General features: G+C 41.5%; 2 protein-coding genes across 3 annotated transcripts; both read right to left on the bottom strand.

Annotated features, from left to right (window-relative positions):
- Positions 1 to 430: 430 nt before the first annotated feature.
- On the bottom strand, positions 431 to 1,280 carry LOC121052248. 2 transcript variants are annotated; one of them, XM_040516878.1, is made up of 3 exons: positions 744 to 1,280; positions 666 to 677; positions 431 to 588 (listed from the first exon to the last, which is right to left on the bottom strand). In XM_040516878.1, the coding sequence occupies exons 1-3, from the start codon at positions 1,180 to 1,182 to the stop codon at positions 551 to 553; spliced, it is 489 nt and encodes a 162-aa protein (XP_040372812.1). In that variant the 5' UTR covers positions 1,183 to 1,280; the 3' UTR covers positions 431 to 550. The 2 variants fall into 2 exon arrangements, with proteins under 2 accessions (XP_040372812.1, XP_040372809.1); XM_040516875.1 differs by having other exon boundaries at positions 666 to 1,280.
- A 7,976-nt stretch (positions 1,281 to 9,256) lies between these two features.
- LOC112163909 (protein GLUTELIN PRECURSOR ACCUMULATION 3) lies at positions 9,257 to 15,122 on the bottom strand. Its single transcript, XM_024300175.2, has 13 exons — positions 15,085 to 15,122; positions 14,457 to 14,506; positions 13,706 to 13,841; positions 13,580 to 13,608; positions 13,356 to 13,452; positions 13,213 to 13,268; positions 12,977 to 13,084; positions 12,498 to 12,554; positions 11,765 to 11,856; positions 10,984 to 11,068; positions 10,397 to 10,549; positions 9,677 to 9,778; positions 9,257 to 9,398 (listed from the first exon to the last, which is right to left on the bottom strand). The coding sequence occupies exons 1-12, from the start codon at positions 15,120 to 15,122 to the stop codon at positions 9,720 to 9,722; spliced, it is 960 nt and encodes a 319-aa protein (XP_024155943.2). The 3' UTR covers positions 9,257 to 9,398; positions 9,677 to 9,719.
- Between the last annotated feature and the right edge of the window lie 7,284 nt (positions 15,123 to 22,406).

Here is a 22,406-nt window from a genome sequence, read left to right as displayed (position 1 = left end):
TTAATCCTTTTGATCTTAATCTCATGAAGACAAATAATTCACCATTGTACTGCAAAATTTGAGCAAATGTATCTGCAAAACTGACACTTATAAGCAACTCTTCATATGTACTTGTGTCTGTAGAAGTCACTTGTGTTATGCAACTTTTAGTTCATTGCTTGTTCAATATAATCATGTCCTTTTTTCTGCCAATACTGTCATGTGATTAATGTTTATCAGGCGCTTAGGCTTTTGTCCAGTATTGTTAACTCGCTCTATTCATTTTATTGGGACTTGAGGTATGATTTTTGGACTTTCTTTTACATTGATTTCAAATCTTGTCAAGCCTTGATAGAGTAATTTTTTTTCATATTAATATTGTCAACATTTCAGATTTTTTATTTTATTTTTTATTTTATTTTTATTTTTTATTATTATTATTTTTTTTTTTTATGTTCTGATTTTTTGTTGTACTGGTTTCCAATGGTTTCCAAGTCTGGGTTTAGCAGGGCATCGAATCCTGAAGTCTTGCCTGGGAAGATGGTTTAAGACTTGTATCCTCCTCTGCCTCTTATGGTTCTCGATTTCTTGATATCGATCGTGGAGCTTTCTCTTTGTGGCCTGAAGCTTGGCCTCAATAGCCGCTTCATCCAAACACGGCTGCTTTGGCTTGATCGATTTTGCTTGATCACCAACACCAACACAGGGTGCGGCGGGCTTGATCAGATCATGAGAACAGGGCTTGATCGATTTTGCTTGATCACCAACACCAACACAGGGTGCGGCGGGCTTGATCAGATCATGAGAACAGGGCTCGATCAATTTCCCTTCATCTGAACTGGGTTCGATCAGGGTACCATCAACATTTCGCTTCACGATCTTTATGCGTATTTTGAGCGATGGCTTTGAAGGCTGCTCAGCCTTTTGATCGGACCCAGAACTTCCAGATGCAGCACCAGCACAAAACCCTAGATCCGAGCCGCCGCCCAAACCCAAACGTTGAATCGAATCGAGAATTCGAGTCCTCTGGCGAGTGAACTCCTCCGGGAAATCAGAGGCGGCGACGGTGATGGCGTGGTCGAGAATATCGAAAATGGTGGAGGAGTTGTTTGCAGTGGCAAAGAAATCCCTCCAGTACTGGAGCGACTCTGGTTTCTTCTGGATCGCCGCCGCCATGGAAGAAAACGGGATCGCCCGCGCCATGGAAGAAAACGGAGATCGAAAGTAATGAACGAAGAACAAACAGCTAGAGCCTAGAGATCGAGAATTGGGAAACTTTCCTAAGACAAGAGAAGAGAAGAGCAGAGAATCAGAGATTGATAACAAACAAAGAATTGGAAAGTGGAGATTAGGATTAGGAATATATAGAAGGGGGATTCCGTCTATCCTTCTCTTGATCGGATTGGGGCTCCCAACGGTAATAATATTTGGCCACCGACTCATTAAAATTATAACTTAGATATTTTATTTAAATTTGAATTTATTTACAAAACAAACCTTTTTCTTTTTCTTTTTTTTTCATTCACAAAATACTGATTTTTTTTTTTTAATTCAAAACAAAATACTTAAATTAATGCCTCAAGGGACCTCTACTGTTTAAGGGTACATTCTCCATGGAATGAGAAAATTCTACCTGTTTATACCTACACTAGCAAGCTAGTTCTCTACATCACCAAGCATAAGTAACACCCACTTTGGGACATCCACGAGACATGGCAAGGCCCAACCGCGACATCCATCTTGTAGTCCTATGTTCAAGCTACGCTACGGTATCCGGAAGTCTCAAATCCGTCGCCGGGAAGCCACCTTTCCGGCCTTGCCAAGTTGCCTCCACACTAGGCATTTCTACACTAGAATAGTTATCTTTGCTTGTCCCACATCTAAGAAAATGTAAAGGAGATGGCTTCCTTCACCTATAAAAGGAATGCTTCCTCCCACTTAAACACCATTCCATCTCCACTCCATTACACACTTTGTAATGCGCTTGGGCCGCGAGGCTCGACACACTAGTTAAACATTCAAGTGGACGTAGTTTCCCGCTAAGGCGGGAAGCGAACCACTATACATCTTGTGTCACTATCTCTCTCTCTCTCTCTCTCACTTATCGTTAATTAGATCCCCAACGGATACAAGCATTAACATTGGCGCCGTCTGTGGGAAGCCAACACAAAGGCTTCGTCACTTACCATTGAGTTAAGTCATCTTAACGAAGCTCAAAAGAGTTATTTCTTCTCTTCTTTGAGTTATCAAAATTGCTCACTGCCATCTTCTTTTTTCCTTTGAATTATTATATAAATTGCTGGCAAGCATGGCACCCAGCCCCATCCATGGCGGTAACAAAATTTTTTCAACATAAATTTGTTCCCAATGCTGGCTAAGTTACAGGGTTTCAAGTTAAAGAAAAGTCAACGCCAGCTCAAGTAGTCAACGCTACACCCAAAAAAGAAAAAAAAAAAAAATTTTGCCGCTCACTACTTTGGACACCCAGAAAACTTCTCTGGGCACCCATGTTCATTCTTCGAATCATACATCAACCGCCACACTGTACACCGCTAGCCACCTCCGCCGGCAGGCCTTCGCTAGGCTACACCGCCAACCAAGCTCCGCCGAACATCACCGCTGGCCATGCCCGCTGGACTTCATCGCTAAACAGCCTCCAAGTCCCCATGCCGAGCTTCACCGCTAGCCAGAACTCCGCTACGCTTCACCGCCGGATAGCTTCACATTCGAGCTCCACCGCCGAACTTCATCGTGAAGTTTCACCGCTGGTCAAGGGGTCCGCTCCGCTGGACAAAGGCTCCGCTGGCCAAGAGCTCCGCTGTCCATGATTCGCTCATGTCCGAAAGCTCCTCTCCGCCACACTTCTTCAGCGGGTAAAACTCCGCTAGGCACCGCCAAAGCCTTACTGGCACAACCAGCAAGCTTCGCTGCCACCGCAAGCCAAGCCTCACCGCCGGCCACAAAACATCAAACTGCAATTGATATGGGCACCCATGGCTATTCTTCGATCATCAACACTAGCGGCACACCACCGCTAGCTATGCCCAGCGGTCAGCAACCTTTGCTCCGCTCCGCCAGCCTCACCACTGCTGGTCTTCACCGCCGGACTATACACCGCTAGACTAGGCTCCGCTCCGCCGGCCTCCGCTGAGTTCCAGGACCACCGCTAGACACCACCGCCCAACTACCTCCGCCAAGCTTTTGTCGAGCGCGAGCGTGGCAGCGCCTATCCTGAACCAGCAGCGGTAGCCAGCCCCGCTAACCTCAACGGCTCCGCTAACCACAATCAGCGAAAGGTTTCTTCCGCTAATCTCCGTCAGCGGATTGCGACACCGCCAGGTTGCAGCACCGCCGATCTCCAGCGGGAACTCATCCAACCACCGCTGAGCAAAACCCAGCCAACCGCTAGGCACCCCTCTGCCACCGCCAAGCAACAGCAAGCATAACGAGCTCCAACACCTAACATTTGATCAAAGCAAACCTTCTTTGGAGCTCCGCTGAACTCTACGTCTGCTGTCCCCGCTGATCTTTGGGTCTCCGCTGACCTCACATGTCAAGCCTCCTCTGAGCACAAAACCTCCGCTGAGCTCCAATAGCCAATCACCGCTTGATCTTCTCTTCACACCCAAGTACTGGCGTCTCGACTCGTCTCTTCCCTGAGCAGCAACTCTGAGTTTCCTGATTCAAACATTGCTTTCACCAGAACAGACTTCACCTGCGGCCAGACCAACCATATAAGCTAAGTTTCTCGCTGTTCTCACTCTTACGCAGTCAACACGCTCATTTGCGAAACAGAGTAACTCTTATCTTTAAGAGCAAGAACGCATATTATAATTGTCGGCTTGTGGGCATAATGCATATATTTATCAGTACTTTATACATGCACTGCATTAATTTATGAATAAATTGTGTGGCATACATATGCTCAAGCTCTCAGCGGGACACCTCACATCTTCGCTTTATTCCGTCATTCATACATAGCTTTATATCAGTATATATATGCTTAAGTTCATATATATGAACCCCACATAAAGCAGAGCATGTTTCAGCCACACAGCTAGTCTTCATAGTTCATACATCTGGTGTTTATATATATTAGACACCTGGTCAGTACTTAGTTACCTAATGGCCATATGCACACCACGCTTGTCGTTACCATTAGAAACATGACAGAGAAGATTAGCCGCCTTATCCCAATTCTCTGCCCACGTATTGTCTGCTGCTCATACATGCTAGACACCTACACTCGGCATATGAATCACTTAAATGTTTTACAAGCATTCACATGGAGAAATATATGTTATTTGCAGCATCAATTTTTTCCTCACGGTATCACACTAAAACATGCAAAATCTCATAATGGACATGCTACGTGCAGTCTCACAAATGTTTTGATAACATTGTTTGTCAATCAAACCTTTTGCATGCACATAACTCCAACATTAGCTTGCACCATCTTGGCATCTTAAATTAAGGTGGGTTTGGTCAGAAGTTCATATCTTCTTTATGTCAATAATCATTGCATATATAAGATCTGTCTACATCTTATCTTTATGTCCAAGTTTACGATCTGCTCACCATCCACATACATATCAGCAAAAGACTTTGCTTGGTACACTACCTCTTCTTGAGAATTCTTTAATTTAAACCACTGCTTGTGTGCTAAACTTGCTCATAATGACAAAGTCACTTTGTCTACCTCATAAGCTTACTTAAACTAATGATATTATTGTGGTAAGTTATAGACTCATACTAATAATTTACTTTTGATTTGCGGAGGTTCAAATTATTCCTATCGGAGATTGCCTTATATTCAAAATCAATACTTCAAGTGTATACGTATTATTCGCACACTTCATCATGACAGTACACATGCAAATTATTGGTGTCGATTTTATAAATCCGCCAAGCAATGGATCGTCATGCTCGGCCAACTCCGCTAGCCTCCAAACCGGCCCAAGATAAGTGCCTTCCTCTTATTTTTACGCTCTTGCAATTAGAGCTACTACCATGCCAATACCATGCTTTTACTACTTCTAAACATGCCTACAATATATCACACTTGATACGCTTTTGCATGCTTACATAAACTTTTGAGCATGCCAACAACATTTCGTAGATTTGGCAACACTTTCTAGATCTCACATACTAGATATGCCATGCTTCACATACCGATCTCAATGATCCTTTAGCATATCTACAAAAATGCAAAAATGATATTAGCATCCACATTACAAGTACATACTATACACATATGCCATGCTTCTATTTTAATTGCAACCCAATTAAATAAGTATGGGACACTCAAACAAAATTTTATTACTTGCTCTATGTGTTTATCATTTTTTAAACCAAACCGCCAGGCGGTAAGGTAACGCCTCATAATGACAATGACCGCTACTCGGCATTGCAGTCAAGTTTCTCCTTCGAGAAAACAGCTAGGGACTAGTTAACACAGCCCACGGCAGCCATTGATCCGGCAGTTAACCCCGACGCTTGGGTACCAAAGATTGGGCTCGCTACCCAACACCCTCTGCTCCGCGCAGCTCCCCTCATCAAACAATTTTCCGACCATCCGGAGGTCTATAGCCAGGAGTGGGGGACTCCTCGCAGGGCCTAGCAGGGGCCCACCCGAAAGGGCAAAAGCGTTCGCTCTAACAATTCTAGATGGACGACGCACTCGCACTAATTATGCTTGATATATGGCATAAAACTACGCTTTGGTATCAACCCGCAAGAACACCCTCCTTGACTGGGGACTTCGGGGACTTGTGCATACAGCCCAACATAATTAGCAACGGTCACGCTCATGCCTCAGGGCATCACCGTCGAGCTACCCGTTAATGCCTTCCCGGCACCCCGAGCTTCCGCTCATGCCTTCCCGGCACCCACGAGCTTCCGCTCACGAGCTTCCCACTCATGCCTTCCCGGCACCACGAGCTTACCGCTCATGCCTTCGCGGCACCCCGAGCTTCCGCTCATGCCTTCCCGGCACCCACGAGCTTCCGCTCACGAGCTTCCCGCTCATGCCTTCGCGGCACCCCGAGCTTCCGCTCATGCCTTCCCAGCACCCACGAGCTTCCGCTCACGAGCTTCCCTCTCATGCCTTCCCGGCACCCCGAGCTTCCGCTCATGCCTTCCCGGCACCCCGAGCTTCCGCTCATGCCTTCCCGGCACCACGAGCTTACCGCTCATGCCTTCGCGGCACCCCGAGCTTCCGCTCATGCCTTCCCGGCACCACGAGCTTACCGATCATGCCTTCCCGGCACCACGAGCTTACCGCTCATGCCTTCGCGGCACCCCGAGCTTCCGCTCATGCCTTCCCGGCAACCCTTGAGCTTCCCGCTCATGCCTTCCCGGCACCCCGAGCTTCCGCTCATGCCTTCCCGGCAACCCCCGAGCATCCGCTCATGCCTTCCCGGTAACCCCGAGCTTCCCGCTCACGCCTTCCCGGCACCCCCGAGCTTCCCGCTCACGCCTTCCCGGCAACCCCCGAGCTTCCGCTCATGCCTTCCCGGCACCCCCGAGCTCCCGCTCATGCCTTCCCGGCACCCCCGAGCTCACCGCTCATGCCTTCCCGGCAACCCTCGAGCTTCGGCTCACGAGCTCCCGCTCATGCCTTCCCGGCAATCCTTGAGCTTTACACTCATGTCTACTCGACACACTACACGTTAATGGAACATTGAATTCTTCTACCATTTGTCGCTTGTGACAAATCGAATTCTTTTCACGTTCCATTAATACGAGCGACAACCAAACAAACACAAGCGTTCAAGCATTCAACACTCACGAATTACAAACGCTTACCTCCGCAACGCTCATACAACTTACATTTATCGTATGCAATCCATATGCTCACACGACCATACGCGTTCTCGAGTTTGTACGTCATAAGCGATCGTACTCGGCGCCATTCCAGTGTATACATCAACATGTATCATGCACCCCGTACGTTCGTATATGCCAACGCATATAAGTGCAACTCACATTTGTGGCCAATGCAACGAGAATCCTACATATGCCTGTTTTTTGTCTTTGTTTTGCAGGTTCACGAGTCCCTTCTTGCTTACGGAGTTCGGGGACTTGTAGGGGCTCCGTACCGCTCGGATATTACTTATGCTTGATGACTTCATGATTTGAACTCCCCAACCAAGAAGCTACTCTTACTCGGGGACTTCGGGGACTTGTTTATACCTACACTAGCAAGCTAGTTCTCTACATCACCAAGCATAAGTAACACCCACTTTGGGACATCCACGAGACATGGCAAGGCCCAACCGCGACATCCATCTTGTAGTCCTATGTTCAAGCTACGCTACGGTATCCGGAAGTCTCAAATCCGTCGCCGGGAAGCCACCTTTCCGGCCTTGCCAAGTTGCCTCCACACTAGGCATTTCTACACTAGAATAGTTATCTTTGCTTGTCCCACATCTAAGAAAATGTAAAGGAGATGGCTTCCTTCACCTATAAAAGGAATGCTTCCTCCCACTTAAACACCATTCCATCTCCACTCCATTACACACTTTGTAATGCGCTTGGGCCGCGAGGCTCGACACACTAGTTAAACATTCAAGTGGACGTAGTTTCCCGCTAAGGCGGGAAGCGAACCACTATACATCTTGTGTCACTATCTCTCTCTCTCTCTCTCTCACTTATCGTTAATTAGATCCCCAACGGATACAAGCATTAACACTACCCAAATCAAAAGAAATTAATTCAAGCACTGAATTTATTTTTGGTCTTGAATGAGTTTGGATCCACCATCGAACTCTTTTTCTTTTCTGCATACTCTTAAGAATAAAGACTCTTTCGAAAAGACTTGCAAACAAGGCAAAAGCCTCTAAGTCAGTGATCTCGTGGTCCATTTTGGCAAAGATTGGAGGACACTTGCGAGCTTTGGACTGGGTGAGAGACTGAGCGATGCGGAAACTAAAACGCTTCTAAAGATTGTTGAGCTATACCACAAATGGCCTAATGCTGATTAGTGGATTCCGCCATCTGCTATATTCTCTTCTCATTTTACTTTTAAGACATTTATCGGTTGTAATAAAAGAAATTATGGATGTAAACATATATATTTTAATATACCAAACATCTGTACACCTTAATAAGGTCAACAGAAGCCACATAGTACAGTAACTCATAAAACATCATAAAAGCAGTGGATTTCGGAGGTTATAAAAATGGTACTGATATCACATCAATTCCGTAGTAGACATCTAGGTCTTTGCACTACTCTATTTATCAGTTCATATTTCACAACGGAAGCTTTGTGCCAGTGAAACTGGAGAGTGCAAAATTCAAGTCAGAACATCTGTAGAGGAAATGCTTCGTTTGCTTTGTTTTTTCCTCCTCTTCTAATTTACCCAAAGGGGCGTCCCTCCCTTAATTAAGTAGTTGTTTGTACTCTGCCAGCAGCTTTGGAATGTCATCCATACGCAACTGAAAATCATCAGCACCCACATTATCAACATGGTAAGACGGAATAATAAAGGGAGAGAATAAATAGAGATGGATGAAAGCTCTCTTGTCAAGGTTTAAACATATCAAGGATCAGTAGAGTACATACACCAGATGTGCAAAAAGAAAAAAAATCAGTAGCATCGATCTGGTAAAGATGGTGATTAATTGGATTACACAAAATAACGATATGATGGATACCTGATTAACATTTCTAATATGATAGAAACCATAAGCCACTTTTCCAGGAGAACCAGACTCAACCAACTCTGGATCAGATCCGCCATTCTCCCTATCATAGCCAAGCAAATACCACCAACAAATGAAGGATTAATCAACCAAGTTTAGAAAGTGACAGTCCACAAAATTTACGGGCAATACATGTAAGTATTTATTTGGAGTGCTCCTGGATATCATTCTGGTTCATATGCAATGAATGCGCGGAGGTAAAAAAATTTTAAGTTAAAATATGGTTCATCGATGAATCAAGCTGGTTAAGCTTGTTAGACTTTTGTAAACAACCACAGAAACAGGACAATCTAGCTGATTGTAAACAAGTCATGGTGTAAAACATCATTCTTACAGGTGACGACGAGTAATTTGGCGTTGGTAGTCCCGAAGCAAAGGCCCAAGCTCTTTAAGTGGTATGAACCTTGCAGTACAATTCCTCCAGTGGTCACGAAGTGCCTGAGATACATAATAAGTAATTTTGTACTTTTCTGCACCATAGAGAACATTTGTTGTTTTAAAAGTGATTAAATGATGATCAAATATCCTACCTGAATATGTGAAATATGTTCACAAGTAGTATCTCTTTCTCCAACCAAACTTGAAGCTAGTTCAATAAGTTCTCTGTCTTCTAACTCATCCACAACAGGAACCCCATTACTAGGGAGAGAAACTGATATTCCTAATCTTTTTCGCAATTCTGAGACAGCAGATTCTTCTGTTTCGCTTTCCTGTTAGGAGAATGACTTACAAATTTAATATCCAACCCAAAAACAAAAAGTTAATATCTAGTAGTGTACTAGTAATTGAGGGAACCATTCAAGATATGACATGCATGCCTGAAATTTTGGCAGAACAGTTCCCTATTCTAATATCATGCAATCCAGCTCAATATGATGTTAGCAGACATGATTCAAAGCACACATATTTACAGTAGAAGTAAAGCAGTATGGCCGTTGGCAAAATCATATTAAATGATCGGCATAATTAGAGGCAGTAGCACTAATACCTTGAGTTCAGATTGGACATTATCATTTTCCATCATGACATCCTTATTTTCGGTAATATTGGTTGGTGAAGTTGCACGAAGCCTGTTTGCAATAGGGTCCCTCTATACAACAAGCAAAATGCGACAATTAGAATGTGTTAGAATAAGGTTTCAACTGCATGAAACATCTAAGAAATACTGTTCCCTTCTGCTTAGATATATAATAGGAACACAACATTGTTTTCCATACCAAGATGCGCACAACAGTTTCTCTCCTTTACTTAACTTCTAAGTTTTCTTTCTTTAAATTTGATATCACTGAGAGATGATTTTGGAGCCTTCTCATCATCACTTTGGATAACCCCTCAACACAGTATTGTTTTACATTATGGAATCATCAGATCAAAGTTTTACGTCCAATTTCAAGCACGATCACATGAAAGAATTTGTATGTGCTCCAGCAGGAGAAACTTGAATCAAGATAAAATAAAGATTTTTTTTTAGATTTTTTTTTTTTAGTAATACATATGACCTAACAGACAAACAGTTGAAGACTCAAAGTTCATGAAGATTATATGCTCAGTTAAATTCGAGGCTATGACCTAACACAGCCGCATTTGAGCCCTTTACAACTGAAAGGCACCAAGTTACATAGAAGATTGGTCATGATGAAATCCTAGATAAAAAGGGGTCCAGAAACAAAGGAGTTCGATCAGAAGCAATAAGAAGACCGTGTAGTACCTTCAGGAACCAACCACCATAGATCACCAAATGTGGATTTGCCATCAAAGCCACCAAATACCAGATAACGTGAGCCAATGCATGTCAGTGAATGGTATGCTCGAGCAGGAGGGGGTTCATTGCCAGTAGGTAACCGCTTCCACTGTGCAGAAACTTAATGTTTGGGAAAAAGAGGGGTAAGGAATTATAATTAAATGCACAAAAGAAGTGAAAGATGTTGCAATCTCGTCATGAGATGAAAGTGTGGCATAAAATATTTTAAATTTCCACAAGTAAAGACATGTATTATCAGACAGGTGGAACCCAATAAACACGGGGGTATACAAGGGAACCACCAATTAACAATAAGAGCATTAGAGAATCTCTATCCACATGGTAAGAAGGATATTACTCTACTTTTGCACCCTTTTTTCTACTCCCTTATGTGTGTTTTGGGTGGGGAGTGGGGCATTGTATACATTTGTCTACTGTATCATCTAGCAAGTAAATACATCATAGTAGCATGGTGAAAGATGGATGGTCAATACATTATGATAGTCAACTCAGTATCAGCTAATAATTTGAGAGTAAAGGCAAGAAGCACTCACCCCTGTCTAAGATGATGCAGTCATTGTAATAGATGTCATAACGACTCAACCAGCCACCAGTTCCATGGCCTCCAAATAGCAACAGCTGCATAAATGGTTTTTGAACTCAGTTACAAAGAACATCAACAAAATAGAGTGAACTTCAATATAAAAATAAATAAATAAATAATAAAAAAATTCTACGATAAGTTAATATCTCCAACACCATTATTAAATTACGATCCTTCCACCCAACCCTAGAACGACAGAGCTGAAAATTTTACATACAGTTGAAAACATCCTATTTTATTCAATAATTGCAAAAATCTTTTCAGTTTTATGCTACTGCCATGGTTCAGAAAATGAGTGTCTTCCTGCCTAGAGATAGGGTATTTTATATTGGGCAGCTGACAAATTTACTTCCCAAATTTTAAGATTTACTTTCAGCCTAACTAAATTTATCTACCATATACAATTTTTCCATAATAACAATATTGCATTACAAAATAAACTAAACCAAAGTACTAATTAAAACTGTCCATGAATAATGTCAGAAATATAAACTTCAGGTTGCCAGTGGTACAGGATTGTCAAAATTATTGTGTTTGTGTGGGTAATATGGATTGAAGAAACAAAAGGTTTTAGATAATCAAATTCATGAATACTTCAGGATTTCCCACTCTCCATTTTTTATGTGAATTCAAAGGAGGATCTTAATCTTAATTGACATTTTGTCATCAGTTTATTGACAGGCACAAAACAAAGACAGAAAAACTAATAAAACTTGTGAAATGTCAATTACATAGTGTCCTCCAGATGTGATGGTATGGCCACAACGTGCAGAAGGAGCTTGACCTGGAAGCTTCAGTTGGGTCCATCCAGGTGTTTCATTTTCTTCCTTCCACAACAAAGACAAAACAGAAATTCAAGTTGAATAACTAAGAAACTGAGCAGTTAAGTATAATAGTCTGAATTGAGTTATATAAGACCAAAATTCATGAAGCTGAGTAGTTTGAAAAAATGAACAAGAAGAAAGTCGTGATACTAAAAACACCAAAGCCATATACCAAAAAAAAAAAAAAAAATGGCCCAACACGTGCAGGCTTGCAGACCATCTCAATACAAAGTTCAAGTGAGTTCACAGAGAACAAAAACAGGAACAAAAGTGAAATGGGTTTTACAGAACAAATAGTTCTTATGTAGGGGATCAGCGTACTGACAGTATACAACATTAATGTTTTCACAAATCATATACTTGAAGTACATCATCAGAAATCTAAGCGCACAGCGGAATGTCTAGTAGAAATATTGTTATTTACATGGCATATATCAGAAGGCATCATCTCGACAGGTGCTTTAATAGGATGGCATGATTTACAGCAATAGAAAAATTAAGATGGCTATAATCTTAAGACTAGAATAGAAGGCAAGACTAGAAATAGGAAACCACAACGAAACTGATCTTGAAAAGTCCAAGGGAAACTGTAGATAAAGGGATCAACTAATAAGTAATAACCATTAGTATCACTACTAACCTTCTGCGATTACACCCTTCAAAGCCCATAAATCACCCATGATAGGACCTCCACCTCCTACAACATTCAAGATTATGTCAGCAAAAACCCGTCAAAGCCCCTTAAATAAACTCAAGCATCTTAACAGAAGTCATATATTCTCTCTTTCAAATCAAACAATCCTTGGTAATCAAATGGACTGCCAGACAGTAGAGTTTTGTTTAGATACCATAATGTTACAGAACCAATAAAAACAATAGCATGTCTTTTTCCCCTTGCTTTCTACAAATCGGTTTCCAGAATTTGGAATGTCGAGAAGAAATAATCATTAAAACAATTATAAAAAATGTCATTTACTATATACTTATATAGACATCATTAACAGATTATACTACTTTACTATAACAGAAGGCAACCATCTGGGCAAACATTATTAAAAGAAAACAAAACCAAAATGAAATGAATAACCAATTATTAACAGTGGCAGCATTGTACTTTACCTGTGCCGCCATAGACAAGCAACCGTTTTTCAACCATAGTAGCTGTGTGGCCGCATCTAGGTGGTGGCAGTGATCGAGTAACTGACAGTTCCATCCACTCTAGTGATACTGTTCAAATAAGAGTAAAGATCCAAGTAACTTTATGATCATTTGATTCATTTCATAAAGCATCAACTCAACCAAATATGAAGCAGAAAATAAAAATAATTACAAAAAAGACTCAGAAAACCATTTACTTGTGTCCAAGACGTACACATCTGACAACCACTTTTTACCATCCCAGCCACCATACCTGCATTTATTTACATTTTACTTAATAAAACATACTAGAATTGTCACATCAATTGGTAAATAAAAAATGCAATGATTATATGCTAACATAATAATTTTCTGATTTCCAATAGCTGAAGCTGCAGCAAAGTCGCGTGCTGAGGGTAAGTCACCAAAGCTTGTCAACTCTGACCATTGCCATATATCTGGAAGAAACAAAACTTTAATTTATCCTCAGCATGTCAAAAAGGAGGCAAAACAAGCATTAACCCAAGTATATTAACTCATATCACTCTTAACACATTTTTATAAGAAAAATAAATAGATACTTACCAGTATCTAGGACCCAAAAGTCACCTAACCTGAATAGGCCAACCTTATAGTTAATAGCATGTGGGTAGTTAATAGAATTATAGCACAATATCTTGCAGGTAGAACACTCAATGGATGTGAACACACCTCTTGCCACCGCAACGCCCACCAAAGATGAACATATGACAATCAATCACAACAGCAACGTGAAATGCCCGAGGACTTGGACCCACTTGTCCATCAGTGCCGCCAGTGCACTCTGGCTTATACCATAGTTTATTATCTGAAACAATCAAAAGCCTGAAATGAGATTCTTTACTTTTACTTGTGTGTATATTCTACTACAAAGCTCTTACCATTTTGTGTGACTTTAGGGCATGAAAATTAGTCAAATTTTACCATTTCCATAAAACTAAGCACATCCCACATGGATGGTATCAATTACACCCTTATTACTTTAATTCATTTTAAAAATAAACTAGAAAACCATGGATTATTTGATGACTGCATATCATCCCACTTTCAACCAAGTCAATCTCACATTCCCCACTTTATCTATTCCGATCCATCATTATCCCCAAACAAGATGACACACAGTCCACTTCTTCCATTCCCTTGCCATTGTTCCTTTCATCGTCTCGGCTCGAATTCCGAGCCATTTTCCTCCCTTGTAACTCTATAACATACATATTATTTACACTATATTCCTTCTCCTTCAAATTTTGCATCCTAAATGCCGCTGATTTTTAATAAAAGTAAAACGTAACATGCCAATCAAATGAAGCTGGAAAATAGTAAGTTGACAGTGGATTTATGTTTTTGTAATGAATTACCCAGATAACGATTTCAATAAAAAATAAAAAATTGTGGGTGAAGTAAGAAAAGAGAAAGTGAGTACCAATGTCATAGACGACGATATCGTTGAGAAACCTCTTCTCTACACGATCACTTTGGATTTTCCAATGTTAACGGCAGTGTGACCACTGAGAATTCAAACACATGACAAATTCAGATGGAAAAACCTCCAGAGTTAATAATACATAACATGGAATAGAGACGGAGAGACAAGGGTTTGCCTGCGAGGTTGGGGAAGAGTTCCGGCGAAATCAGACGAAGAAGCTCGAACCCGGTAATGCATCTTCTCTCACCGATCGGTTTCGGTATGGGACGAAAGTCCTCGTTAAACCGTAAAGAAATCGTTGACGAATTGGTGAAGGTGATTAGGGAATGATGGTTGAATTGAGAATTACATTTTCTGGGTTTATCAAAATGGGAAAGAGGGGGTCTGAGTGAGAGTGAGAGTGAGAGTGAGAGTACGTATCAAAAAAAAAAAAGATCCGTGACCACTTACCCAATTTTTGGTCAAAAATTGCCCACTTACTCCACCGAGAGTTATTTAACCCCGTTTACCCAATCTAACCTATAGTGACAGTTTTACCCCTATTAAACTCTTTCCTCTCAGACTCTCTCTCTCTCTCTCTCTCTCTCTCTCTCTCTCTCTCTCTCTCTCTCTCTCTCTCTCTCACACACGCTTCCTCTCTTTCATCGACGGCAGAGACGACATCGCCGAAGCCTCGGAATCCGATTTGGGAGCGGATCGATTAGGAGCCACGGCGGCGTTGTCAGGTTCTATTCCGGCGCGTCAATATGGAAGAAGTTGAGGTGGCCGACGATTGGAAGTGGCCGGGTTTGGTTCGACTTGGTTTTGGTTCAAGTCTGATCTCTTGCCGAAATGGAGTATGGGTCGAACGTCGGCAGCGTCTGAAGAATTTGGGTCATTGACGTCGGCGTCTGAAGATGATTCACGATCTGGTCTGATGCATCGACGAGATCTGCTGTACTCATCATCTGGGTTCTTGGGTTTCGATTTTGTCGGCTATTATCACTGGTACACACCCCAGTGCAACTGACTCAACCAGACTTGTCGTCCAGACCCGAACGTCGACCGACGTATAGCCTTCAGAAGCCGGAGACGAAGCCACGGTGCCGCCGAAGATGGTGATTGGGTGCCCAAATCAGTTTCTGGTTTTTTTTTTTTTTTGCTACCCAATACATTTCCTGGCTACTGGGGCCAGTAGACACATTATTGGCCCCCAGTAGACTTTGAAATGAGGGGCAGGGATCACTATAGTGTGGTGTATTGATAAGTTACCTGTTGTTTTTTGTGTATTAAAGCCAAATTATATGTGAATCATACAAAATGGTGCATTTTTGGTGGTCTATTGGGAGGCAGTAGAGACATTGGACTTTGTATTGGGGGGGCAATAATATGATTACTGGGGGCAGTAATATGATTATAAATTGATCAATTGTTCCTGTAGTATATTCATTTTGGTTTTGGGAGTTCATACAATTCACTGGACGGCAATAATATGATTTTTGGGAGGCAATAATATGATTACTGGGGGCAGTAATATGATTACTGGTGGGCAATAATAGCCGGATTCAGGATTCCAGTCATCGGTCGCCGGATTTCGGTTACCGGTGACCGGATTCTCGCAGGAATCCCGTCACCGTTCGCCGGAGTCCGGTCGCTGGAGACCGCGCCTGCCACTGGTCACCGGAGCACAGCAAGGTGGAAGGTGACTTCTCTCTCTAAGTGAGAAAGAAGGAGAGAGTAAAAAAGTCTTAAAAAAAAAAAAAAAAAAAAAAAAAAAAAAGAATTAATTGGGTAAAGGGGAAATAATCCCTTAGAGTGTTTTGGGTAAATGGGGTTAAAAAATAGTTTGTGGAGCAAGTGGACAATTTTTAGCCTAAAATCGGGTAAATGATCATTTTCCCAAAAAAAAATGAGATTGAGTAGAATTTGGTGTGGTAGAGTTTATAATAGGGGTATAGGCTTAACCAAATAACTAATCACACTGAGACATGTGTTAAAACCAAAAATAAGTATAAAATCTTATATTTCGGTACAGGTCGGGCCTATCCCGAATTTTATAAACTGAAACCACAGCCCGTTCTGTTGTCTCGATTCGGGCCGGGCCGAGACAAAACAGTAAAAATCAAGCTTTTTAAATCGACCCGTTCGAGCCTGGATCGGTTATTCCGTTTTTAATGGCCAAACCTAAATTTAGGGGTCGTCAACGGGCCAGGTTGCGGCTTTGTCTATAGCAGGTTTGAGAAGGGCCTTGTAATATTTTTATATAATGACCGGCCTGACCTGGTCGGGTTTCATTATAAATTTCAAGATCCAAACCCATCTATATAAATTGGGTTTTGCGAGTTTTTTTCGGGTCAAGTCGGATAGCCCTCATTTATTCAGGCCGGGCAGGACCTATATTCTCTAATTTTAATTTAATCTACATTTAACACATAGTGTTTGGGGGGGGGGGGGGGGGTAAGGGATGTTATATATTAGACAATACATACACATAGGGGTCATCATGGGCCGGGCTAGGGTCGAGTCGGGCCAGGTCTAGTCAAACTCAACAAAATTTAGGGTCCGATCTATTAGGGCCGGGTCTGGCCGACCTTCCGAATAGGGCCAAATAGGGCTGAAAAGGGCCTTATTTTGTTTAATAAAAAAAAACTTACTTTATTTTTTTTCCTCAAAATGTGACTTAATGGTTATATAGGTAATATAAGACATTGTTTTTAGTTGATCATATTTAATATGTGTGTGTGTAGGAATTAACTTATAACATTTATTAATATTAGTTAAGGTGGTTATATTCAATTAACTATCTCTCTAAATCTCCTAATATTAATTATTATGTAACAAATAAAATAAAAACTAAAGAAAACAAAGCTTAAGAAATCAATCACAAAAAAAGAGATAAATTGCATATTATAAAAAATAATAATAATAATTAAAAAATAGAAAATTATTATGGCATATTCCGGCGGGCCTAAAGGGTCGGGCCGGGCTTGGCCCTAAAGGTCTCAAACGGGCCGGGTTTCATTCTCATGGCCCATAGTACTAGGGTCATCATTTGGCCCTTCAGCCCTACCCGTTTGAGCCCGTTAGGGCCCAGCCCTCTAGGCCTGCCCGTTTAAGCCCTAATATTTTCTATTTTTACTATTTAAAAAATAAATTTCTCTTTTTTCTATAGCATACAACTTATCTCTTTTTGGTAATTGATTTCCTAAGCTTTATTTTCTTTAATTCTTGTTTCCTTTGTTAAATAAAAATTAATTTAGAGATTTAGAGAGATAGTTAATTAAATATAACCTCATTAACTAATATTTATAAATGTCATAACTTATAAGTTCATCTCAATATATATATATATATATATATATATATATATATTAAATATGATCAACAAAAAACAATGAGTCTTATATTGCCTATATGACCATGGAGCCACATTTTAAGGAAAAAAGAATAATGTATTTCTTTTTGTTAAACAAATTAAAGCCCTTTTAGGCCCATTTCGGCCCTATTTGGCCATATTTGGAAGGTCGGCCCGACCAGGCCCTTTTGGCCCTAGTGACTCGGACTTTTCGGGCGGGTAAGGATTAGCATATTTAAACCTCACCCCTACCCCACCGGGCCCTAAATTTTGTTGACTTTGACTAGGCCCGGCCCTACCCTAAGCCCTAAAATTTAGGGTAGGTCCGGCCCTAGCCCAGCCCATGATGACCCCTAGCCCATACCCTACCTTATTTTAAAAAGGGTCAAACTTCGGCCCTACGGGCCGGGCGGGTTAGGGCCTAAGGGCCAAATGATGACCCCTCCTTTAGGAAAAAACTAAGCCAAAAAGTAGACATCCAATAATATAGCAATACATTCTTGTATAAGTAACTGAATAAATACAATAATTACAATAATGATATTTAGTACATGTGGTTGCAATCCATCTCACATGACACAAAAGAAAAAATTCTTATCCACTATGCCAAAAAGGCCTTCAGACGACACACGTCAGACGACATAAGTTTTGTTTTATGTCGTCTGAGTTTTTCAGACGACATAAGTTTTTTTTCTGTTGTCTGAATATACACTAAAACCATACTGGTTTAATTTGGAAAAATGGTAAGCATTCAGACAACACATTTGTGTAGTTGTAGAAGGTGGTGATTTCCTATCTCAAATTTGGATAAATGGTGAGCATTCAGACAACACATTTGTGTAGTTGTAGAAGGTGGTGATTTCCTATCTCAAATTTGGATAAATGGTGACCTTTCAGACAACACATTTGTGTAGTTGTAGAAGGTGGTGATTTCCTATCTCAAATTTGGATAAATGGTGACCTTTCAGACAACACATTTGTGTAGTTGTAGAAGGTGGTGATTTCCTATCTCAAATTTGGAGGGATATCCAAAAGTTGATTGAATATTTTCCCTCTCAAATAGCCCTAGTTGATTAGAAAATGTTGTGACATTCAAACAACATTTAAATGTTGTCTAAATGTGGAGGCTGTTTTAAAAAAAACTTTGACTTGTGCTTTTTTGACCTCTATCCCTCACAAATTAAGTGATTTTCTCTCCTTCTCACTCTGCTCTCTCAACCTAACCTAGAACCCGCGACGTGTGCTTTTTGACCTCTATCCCTCGAACTCTTCAGCTTTCTCAGCTCTCTAAGATCTCGATTCTCACCTCGATTCTCACTCTCTCGATTATTCTTCTTAGCCTATCCTTCTTCTTCTTGGTCTCTATTTCATCTTTCGTGTTCGGATTATGGAGCTCTCCAGCAACTAGTAGAGCTCTCTAGAATTTCGATTGGGATCTTCTAGGCCATGTCGAGTCACCGGAACCCTCAAGGCAACACCAATAGGCAAGCCAGAGGAAGCAAGGGTTTCGCCAAAACCCAAAAGGTCTTCGTCCCCAAAAATCAAGGCCAGAATCGTCCCAGAAGCCCTAAATCCCCAAATCCCACGCTCTCTGCCTCTCTTCGGCAATCGCTATCCCAGCCGTCCAATGCCGAAGTTTCAAGTGCTGCTGCTTCTACGCCGTCGGAGAGTAGTAGTAGTAGTAGTAGGGTTCGGATGGGAGAGAGAGGTGAGTGGGTGTCGACCAAGGGAAATTTCGTGAATTAATTGCCCCAAGATGAGGCGGTTGTCACTTTGGATTTTCCAATGTTAACGGCAGTGTGACCACTGAGAATTCAAACACATGACAAATTCAGATGGAAAAACCTCCAGAGTTAATAATACATAACATGGAATAGAGACGGAGAGACAAGGGTTTGCCTGCGAGGTTGGGGAAGAGTTCCGGCGAAATCAGACGAAGAAGCTCGAACCCGGTAATGCATCTTCTCTCACCGATCGGTTTCGGTATGGGACGAAAGTCCTCGTTAAACCGTAAAGAAATCGTTGACGAATTGGTGAAGGTGATTAGGGAATGATGGTTGAATTGAGAATTACATTTTCTGGGTTTATCAAAATGGGAAAGAGGGGGTCTGAGTGAGAGTGAGAGTGAGAGTGAGAGTACGTATCAAAAAAAAAAAAGATCCGTGACCACTTACCCAATTTTTGGTCAAAAATTGCCCACTTACTCCACCGAGAGTTATTTAACCCCGTTTACCCAATCTAACCTATAGTGACAGTTTTACCCCTATTAAACTCTTTCCTCTCAGACTCTCTCTCTCTCTCTCTCTCTCTCTCTCTCTCTCTCTCTCTCTCTCTCACACACGCTTCCTCTCTTTCATCGACGGCAGAGACGACATCGCCGAAGCCTCGGAATCCGATTTGGGAGCGGATCGATTAGGAGCCACGGCGGCGTTGTCAGGTTCTATTCCGGCGCGTCAATATGGAAGAAGTTGAGGTGGCCGACGATTGGAAGTGGCCGGGTTTGGTTCGACTTGGTTTTGGTTCAAGTCTGATCTCTTGCCGAAATGGAGTATGGGTCGAACGTCGGCAGCGTCTGAAGAATTTGGGTCATTGACGTCGGCGTCTGAAGATGATTCACGATCTGGTCTGATGCATCGACGAGATCTGCTGTACTCATCATCTGGGTTCTTGGGTTTCGATTTTGTCGGCTATTATCACTGGTACACACCCCAGTGCAACTGACTCAACCAGACTTGTCGTCCAGACCCGAACGTCGACCGACGTATAGCCTTCAGAAGCCGGAGACGAAGCCACGGTGCCGCCGAAGATGGTGATTGGGTGCCCAAATCAGTTTCTGGTTTTTTTTTTTTTTTTGCTACCCAATACATTTCCTGGCTACTGGGGCCAGTAGACACATTATTGGCCCCCAGTAGACTTTGAAATGAGGGGCAGGGATCACTATAGTGTGGTGTATTGATAAGTTACCTGTTGTTTTTTGTGTATTAAAGCCAAATTATATGTGAATCATACAAAATGGTGCATTTTTGGTGGTCTATTGGGAGGCAGTAGAGACATTGGACTTTGTATTGGGGGGCAATAATATGATTACTGGGGGGCAGTAATATGATTATAAATTGATCAATTGTTCCTGTAGTATATTCATTTTGGTTTTGGGAGTTCATACAATTCACTGGACGGCAATAATATGATTTTTGGGAGGCAATAATATGATTACTGGGGGCAGTAATATGATTACTGGTGGGCAATAATAGCCGGATTCAGGATTCCAGTCATCGGTCGCCGGATTTCGGTTACCGGTGACCGGATTCTCGCAGGAATCCCGTCACCGTTCGCCGGAGTCCGGTCGCTGGAGACCGCGCCTGCCACTGGTCACCGGAGCACAGCAAGGTGGAAGGTGACTTCTCTCTCTAAGTGAGAAAGAAGGAGAGAGTAAAAAAGTCTTAAAAAAAAAAAAAAAAAAAAAAAAAAAAAGAATTAATTGGGTAAAGGGGAAATAATCCCTTAGAGTGTTTTGGGTAAATGGGGTTAAAAAATAGTTTGTGGAGCAAGTGGACAATTTTTAGCCTAAAATCGGGTAAATGATCATTTTCCCAAAAAAAATGAGATTGAGTAGAATTTGGTGTGGTAGAGTTTATAATAGGGGTATAGGCTTAACCAAATAACTAATCACACTGAGACATGTGTTAAAACCAAAAATAAGTATAAAATCTTATATTTCGGTACAGGTCGGGCCTATCCCGAATTTTATAAACTGAAACCACAGCCCGTTCTGTTGTCTCGATTCGGGCCGGGCCGAGACAAAACAGTAAAAATCAAGCTTTTTAAATCGACCCGTTCGAGCCTGGATCGGTTATTCCGTTTTTAATGGCCAAACCTAAATTTAGGGGTCGTCAACGGGCCAGGTTGCGGCTTTGTCTATAGCAGGTTTGAGAAGGGCCTTGTAATATTTTTATATAATGACCGGCCTGACCTGGTCGGGTTTCATTATAAATTTCAAGATCCAAACCCATCTATATAAATTGGGTTTTGCGAGTTTTTTTCGGGTCAAGTCGGATAGCCCTCATTTATTCAGGCCGGGCAGGACCTATATTCTCTAATTTTAATTTAATCTACATTTAACACATAGTGTTTGGGGGGGGGGGGGGGGGGGTAAGGGATGTTATATATTAGACAATACATACACATAGGGGTCATCATGGGCCGGGCTAGGGTCGAGTCGGGCCAGGTCTAGTCAAACTCAACAAAATTTAGGGTCCGATCTATTAGGGCCGGGTCTGGCCGACCTTCCGAATAGGGCCAAATAGGGCTGAAAAGGGCCTTATTTTGTTTAATAAAAAAAAAACTTACTTTATTTTTTTTCCTCAAAATGTGACTTAATGGTTATATAGGTAATATAAGACATTGTTTTTAGTTGATCATATTTAATATGTGTGTGTGTAGGAATTAACTTATAACATTTATTAATATTAGTTAAGGTGGTTATATTCAATTAACTATCTCTCTAAATCTCCTAATATTAATTATTATGTAACAAATAAAATAAAAACTAAAGAAAACAAAGCTTAAGAAATCAATCACAAAAAAAGAGATAAATTGCATATTATAAAAAATAA

The sequence above is a fragment of the Rosa chinensis genome, chromosome 1 (genome assembly GCF_002994745.2).
Source record: "Rosa chinensis cultivar Old Blush chromosome 1, RchiOBHm-V2, whole genome shotgun sequence".
Taxonomy (NCBI): Eukaryota; Viridiplantae; Streptophyta; class Magnoliopsida; order Rosales; family Rosaceae; genus Rosa; species Rosa chinensis.
The sequence above is the reverse complement of the archived record's forward strand: the minus strand, read 5'-3'. Positions and strand labels throughout refer to the sequence as shown.